The sequence below is a fragment of the Stomoxys calcitrans genome, chromosome 1 (genome assembly GCF_963082655.1).
Source record: "Stomoxys calcitrans chromosome 1, idStoCalc2.1, whole genome shotgun sequence".
Classification (NCBI taxonomy): domain Eukaryota; kingdom Metazoa; phylum Arthropoda; class Insecta; order Diptera; family Muscidae; genus Stomoxys; species Stomoxys calcitrans.
The window spans coordinates 225507127-225513744 of NC_081552.1; the positions used below are offsets into that span (position 1 = coordinate 225507127).

Below are 6618 nucleotides of genomic sequence, written 5' to 3' on the forward strand. Positions count from 1 at the left end.
ATTTATGGCGTATCGGAATAATATTTTTTCGCCGGGTTGATCTCGCAAATTGAAGAATTTCAAATAGATAGTTGGGTTCCCTTGTATATATGATTTTATGAAGAAAAAGTAGACATTTAAATTTAAGGAGGTTGTCAAAGCTCATGTTGAATATTTGATATGAGTAGGATGATATTCTTTCGTGGCGTCTCTTTTTAAATACATATCTTGCAATACTGTTATACGCTATATGTAGCCTTTGTTTGTCGTTGTAATTGCAGTTTGCAAATATTTCAACTCCGTAAAGTAGTACTGGAACCAAGTACGATTTCGCTAATGTCATTCGAATATGTAGCGGAGTTGTGCTTTGAACTGCCCATAAGTTGCGAAGCATCCCATATGTCTTGACGATATTACTTTGAATGTGGTTTGTCCACGTTAGCCTTTCGTTGAAAGTTACACCAAGGTTAGAAGATGTTGAAACAATTCTTATTGGAGTATAATTAATTGTTAATGGGTATTGTGCAAGCAAATCCGATCCATTTTTCGAGATTACCACACACTTTGACTTTGCTGGATTAATTTTTAACTCATTTTTAGTAGCCCAGTCGTTTACACGTTCTAAGTCCTGGTTTAGTCTGTCGACGCATTCAGTTAATTTTGTTAGATGTGTACTTGTATAAAGTTGAACATCATCTGCATAAAGATGAATATTAGTGTTTCGCAAAACACTAGGCAAATCATTTACATATATGCAAAATAACAAGGGACCAAGTATAGAGCCTTGTGGGACACCACTTTTTGTATTAAGGATATTTGATACCATTCTGTTATGACAGACAGATTGCGATCTGTTGTTTAGATATGATGAAATAAGCCGGCATGCTGGTTTAGAAAAGTAAAACAGTTTCTCTAGTTTCCAAATAAGGATTGAGTGGTTGACTGTATCAAAAGCTTTGCTGTGGTCAAGCAGTACCAGAATTGATAACATGTTGTTGTCCATATTCAATCTCAGATTCTCAATAACATCGGTAAGTGCAGTTATGCAACTCCTTTGGGATCTAAAACCAGACTGTCGCTCCGTTAGTAATTTATTTGTGCATATGTAATTATTAATCTGCTTATGCATTACGCGTTCCAAAACTTTAGATAAATACGGTAAAATTGCAATTGGTCGAAAGTCATTGTTGGACTTTGGAACAGGAATAATTTTCGTGTATTTCCATGAATTAGGAAAGACAGACTTAGTTAGGATTGTATTGAATAAATATGTGAAATAAGGGAGACATTTAGGAAGCAAAATTTTCAAAAATTTAGGAGATAGCTCGTCCATTCCTTCAGCGTTGGAACTTATTGAGAGAAAACATTCCAAGACTTCACTTTGATTAACACATTGAAAGCAGAAGGTAGAGTCTGAAAGGTTATTGACCGAAGATGGTGATATATTTACGAAATTATTGATTGAAGAGTTTGGTGTCAGATTTTGGTGGTTAGCAAACATTTGATTTAAATCCTCAACATTCATGTCCGGAGTGGAAATATTTTTCTTTCCATATTGTCATGATGGTCCAAAAAACCTATTTTAGGGGGTTTCGGGATTGGGGCGGCCCCCCAGTTACTTGGATCGAATTTTTAAATATGAAATTCGTACTCTACTCCTGAATACCTTTCATTTGAGTTTCATATTGTCCCGAGCGGTCCACTTTTATTTTTGGGGTAAGGGGGGAGGGAGATAAAGCTCGATTTAAACATTTCAAATATTCTCGTTCAACAAGGAGTTGCCATAATTCACAATAGAGAGATTTCGAACGATTTTACTCGTTCGCGTATGCGGTAATTCGACCCCTGGTCGGCCAATCGCTTTATAGGTGGTTAATAATTTGTATATGTCCATACTTCAAGTGCGGCCTGCCAAGGATTTGAGGATTTTGCCTCTGTGTCTTGCCTTATCACCGCCTGCATCAGCATGGGCGACAACGAAAAGAGGTTGTCGAGGCTCAATCCAAGGAATTTCGTGTAATTATCATGAAAAAATATAAAAAAAACCTTAAAACCTATTTGAATTTTAAAAATTTCATTCATTTCCATGAAACACTGCAAAAAATGCAGATACTGATTTTATTTGTAAATGATGAAATTATAGCGTACCCATCACTTTGCTTATAAGGTATGAGTTCATGTTGATAAGCCCCACATTTGAGATAAGAGAAACCCACAAAAAACCAACAACAACAACAACAAATACATAAATTATATTTCATCCAATTCTTTATTAAAGAACTATGCATTTCCTATGTACACAATGAGGAAAGAAGAATTTTTGTTCATCCATCAGAATAAAAAAACTTAAAATGCAAAAGATTTTTTAAATTAATTATTAGTTTGGACAAATACTGTTTCGCCGCCTTATGTGACGAGTGTATTCCCGATGTATGCTATAGATACGATTTTCCTTTAGTTTGTTTGGGCCATTGCTATTCTAGCAACAGTGACCATCGTGATTACTGTGATCGTGATGATTGGCGGTGCCCGACTCCCGATAGTGTATTTTATTATCTTGATTATTTTCTTGATTTTCTATGTTATCAGCCTTTGAAGAGTTAAATTCGCCCAAATCTCGACGCATAGCATAAGCGTCCTCGCCATCTGCATAATACTTGGGTTCAATTTCGATAATTTTGAATTTCAACGTATTGGTGTACAGATTCAAGGCGGCACGATTGCTTTTGCGTACATGCAACGAAACATATTGAGCATCGAAACACTCCACCATGGCCTTGGAGGCCTGGTTCATGAGTTTTTGTGCCAAGCCCAGACGTCGGTAAGAGCGTTTGACCGCCAACGATGTTATGTGACCCCTTTTGCTGTCTTCGCCCGATTCTGGTTCTTCCATTTTGGCCAAGACATAACCCACAATGTTGCCCTTGTCATCTTCGGCAACATAGCTGAGCTGTGGCCAAGTCAGGCCGTGGTAAAAATAATATTTCATTTGATAGTTCTCGGGCAGACATAGCAAATTGCAATGTTGCATGGCCATTAAATCTTCGGGTTTAGCACAGCGTATATTCATTGCGATGAATTGGCTTCTTTGACGTATCAGCTGGACAGTTAAGATGGCTTTTAATTTGTTGCTAAATATTGCGTTAAGAGTATCTAGGATCTAGGATGTTCAACAAGACTATCGTTAGTCTTTTCTTATTTTCCTAATCTTTGAATAGGACTGCGTTCCGTTTGAGATATCCGAAGACTTTTCTGGAGTTGCAGGTGAGCCGTCCGGATTGGTTTGCCCCAGAAGTTCTCGTACTAATCTGAATTTGGACAAAAATGCTTTCCAAATTAGGAACCAGCCTGAAAAACAAACAAGAAAAGAAAGAACAAAATTTTTAGTACAAACAAAGCATAGGAAGAAAATATTTACCAGGAAGTTACATATACATTTTCATCGTAGCCAGTAATTGATCGTGTGCTTTAATTGAAAAGGAGAAAGCCCAGAAATCGGAAGTTAGTGCTACAAATGTTGCACCTTTTCCTTCTTACCCACAACCATAATCTTGTAACACCTCGAAATATTGTACTGTGGCCGCATTATGGACCCGTGTTGAAAATAGGGTACTTCATTTTTTGATATCTGAAGGGGGGGGCGGACCCTCCCCCTTATCTAGGGGTACCTAGGTGGCCCGCCCATTCCCAAAACTTACCAAATATATGTAATATATTATTATAGACCAATCATGAGAATATGGACTCAAATGTGCTGTATTTAGGATTAGAAAACGTTTACGATATACAATTGTCGGTCCAAGTGTTTGGGGGACCACCCCTACCCACAAAACAACCCTACATCGGACATATTTACCGACCATGGCAATATGGGCCCAAATGAAAGTCGACTAGAATATGAATCTGATATCCAAATGTGGGATCTAGTGTTTGGGAGGCCACCCCTTACCAAAAGCTTCTAGCTCCTATAGGTGAGCAAGCTCGTTCCGGTCCAAGGGACCGATCGCCGCGGGAACATCATGGCCAATGGTTATTTAAAGGCGCCAACAACTCGCCTTGTCATATCGAGCATCATAGGCACTCAGTATTTATGCAAGAGCCGGCACCACCCGGACTCTCACTGAGACTCTCCGCTCCATACCGCTGATTGTTCGCTGATTCCACTATCCGCAACCTGTGGACGCACCCGAAGCTCGCAGCTAAGCTTATTGTGATAACCATGAACACCACACCGATCGTAGCTTTAAGCTCCAGACTGTGTGGTGCTAATATTTATCCCGTACCTGGTCTAATCAGGCTCCATTTCGAGCCTACGGCCTGTCTTCATAGTGCCCAACATCTGTTAGCCTTCTCAGTACGCTACTGAATGTGACACTTCCAATTAAGTTTCCTATCCACCATCACTGCTAAGTATTTGACCTTGTCAGATATCGAAAACGTTTTATTGAGGAAACGTGGTGCGTGGTCCTCGTGAACAGGCATATTTCAACATTGAGAATCCTGGATTAAGCCCAGCCATATGCAAGACCTTTTCGGGACTTCGGCATAGATGGTTCGGATCCTTACCCCTAAAAAGTATTATAGCTCGTCGTGAGGGGTTCAAATCCCTCCTCACTCAGCATCCGCAATGGGTCATTTATGGTGGTCACCCAAAGGAGTGGCGGTAAAATGCCCCCAAGTAGCGTGTCCTGTGCCACACTCTCCCTTATATTTATGTCATGGGACCCACAATTTATCCACCTGTTCCTTAGCATGTGGTTTATCCAGTCTCTAAGGACCCGGTCCACCCGGTACTGGTCTAAGGATTGGATCAATGTGTCGGTCCGCACATTGTTAAACGCCCCCTCGATGTCAATGTGTACGTCTTGGCATCGCCTAATTTGGAGGCCACCGTACCGCAGAGGTTGGCATGTCCGCCTATGACGCAGAACGCCTGGTTCGAATCCTGGCAGAAACATCAAAAATTTTTTTCAAAAGTGGTTATCCCCTCCTAATGCTGGCGACATTTGTGAGATACTTTGCCCCAAAGAGGTGTCGCTTTGGGACACGCCGTTCAGACTCGGCTATAAAAAGGAGGCCCCTTATCATTGAGCTTAAAATTGAATCGGACAATCAACGAGTGATTTGTAAAAAGTTTGCCCCAGTTTGTTCGTTAATGGATGAACACATCGGCAAATTTGTATTTTGCCTAATTCGGATAGACCAAAATGCGCATTTACTACCCATTTCCGCCGTAACTGTGAACTGCATGGACCCCTCAACATCTGAGTATGAATCAAATCTGACCATATTTGTATGAAGCTGCCTTATAGCTCTATTTTCCGCATTTCTTAGCCAGAAATTACGAAATGTGGAAGAGATCCCTTGATACCTTTACAGTGAGACCCCTTGTAATGATATTAGGCCCCTCAACATCCATGGTCTTATTTTGCACGAATACGCAGAAACGACAAGAAGTTAAATAATTCTGAGTCTTGTTAACTTTTTCAAAAAAAAAAAATCGATACAAATCTATTTTTAAAAAAAGTTTTTTTCAATACGAACTATGGTACATTCACGTTTTCTCACAATGAAGTACGTGCCGTGAAACAAGTTGCCGGAAAATCGAAAACGTTTATGAGAAAAAAAAAAAGAATTGAATTCTTTATAATCACCACAAAACGAAAGTTTATTTGCTCACGGGCCAAGTCGGCCTACCACATACTACTACCACCTCCAATGACAAAGCATTAAAGAAGAGACCACCGTTCGAACGTTGACAGAATGCATATGGATGGTAATACAATAGTATCTTTGAAATACTTGTGAACATGTATGTGTGTGCATGTGCCTACTATTTATTATTTCAAAAATATTATGACGTCAAAGAACAGTTTTACGATAATCATCATGGCAGAACAAGTACAATATATATCGTTTCCACTTTCAACATCTTCCCCCCACCAATCTTACCCAGCAATATAATGCAGGCTACAATAGTAACTGACGACAAGACGGTAAATATTAGGGCTAACGTCGATACCACAGACATTTCTTCACTATTTTATATGTTATTATCTGCTGCGGGTGCTGCTGCTGCTGCTTTGTTACGAATGAATTTACAAAATTATAATGCCAATGTTATGAACACAAAACATATGTTTAAAAAAAAGAACGCAGTATAACTAAAACTATGTGTTATTCATAAAAACAACTTTGTATAGAAACAATAAACAACTCCGATTAAGGTAAGTAAAAAAATTAACACTAAGGACTCATATGTAAAACACGAAATGAAACACTCTACAGTACTAATGAAATTGAGTAACAACAACAACAACAATCTCAAGCAGCTCTGGGCAAACTAAAACATATGCTTTATACTATTCTTCTTCTTCTTAGCCATGACCATTCACCATAGCGAAGGTAGCATATTAAATCAGCTGAACTTAGCTATCACCACACATACAGTGGCTCTTAAATAATAGTTTCATTTCACTTTACATTTTGAATTCGTCTGAAGTGGACGCTTCGGAAGTCGCTGGTCAGTCATCGTTATACTCAGTACAGTTATAACTGGGGCCGAATTACGGCATACGTAAACGATTAAAATCGTTCGAAATGTCTCTATTGTGAATGATGTATCTTTTTATTGAACGA

The 6618-nt window shown here is 39.1% G+C and overlaps 2 protein-coding genes across 2 annotated transcripts; both read right to left on the reverse strand.

Moving 5' to 3' along the window:
* Positions 1–2229: 2229 nt before the first annotated feature.
* LOC106091842 (N-alpha-acetyltransferase daf-31) lies at positions 2230–3052 on the reverse strand. The gene has a single exon (XM_013258523.2). It carries the CDS (start codon positions 3047–3049, stop codon positions 2459–2461), a length of 591 nt encoding a protein of 196 aa, XP_013113977.1. The 5' UTR covers positions 3050–3052; the 3' UTR covers positions 2230–2458.
* Positions 3053–3162: 110 nt separating this feature from the next.
* LOC131995182 (small integral membrane protein 13) lies at positions 3163–6320 on the reverse strand. The gene is made up of 2 exons (XM_059363356.1): positions 5932–6320; positions 3163–3327 (listed from the first exon to the last, which is right to left on the reverse strand). The coding sequence occupies exons 1-2, from the start codon at positions 6008–6010 to the stop codon at positions 3164–3166; spliced, it is 243 nt and encodes an 80-aa protein (XP_059219339.1). The 5' UTR covers positions 6011–6320; the 3' UTR covers position 3163.
* Positions 6321–6618: the final 298 nt, after the last annotated feature.

Excerpts from the sequence above, each read along its gene's own strand:
- LOC106091842 (XM_013258523.2), bottom strand. The coding sequence starts at position 3,049 with ATGAATATACGCTGTGCTAAACCCGAAGATTTAATGGCCATGCAACAT.
- LOC131995182 (XM_059363356.1), bottom strand. The coding sequence starts at position 6,010 with ATGTCTGTGGTATCGACGTTAGCCCTAATATTTACCGTCTTGTCGTCA. Across the intron at positions 3,328-5,931 it reads AGCCTGCATTATATTGCTGG|GCTGGTTCCTAATTTGGAAA; the intron begins GTAAGATTGGTG and ends TTTGTTTTTCAG.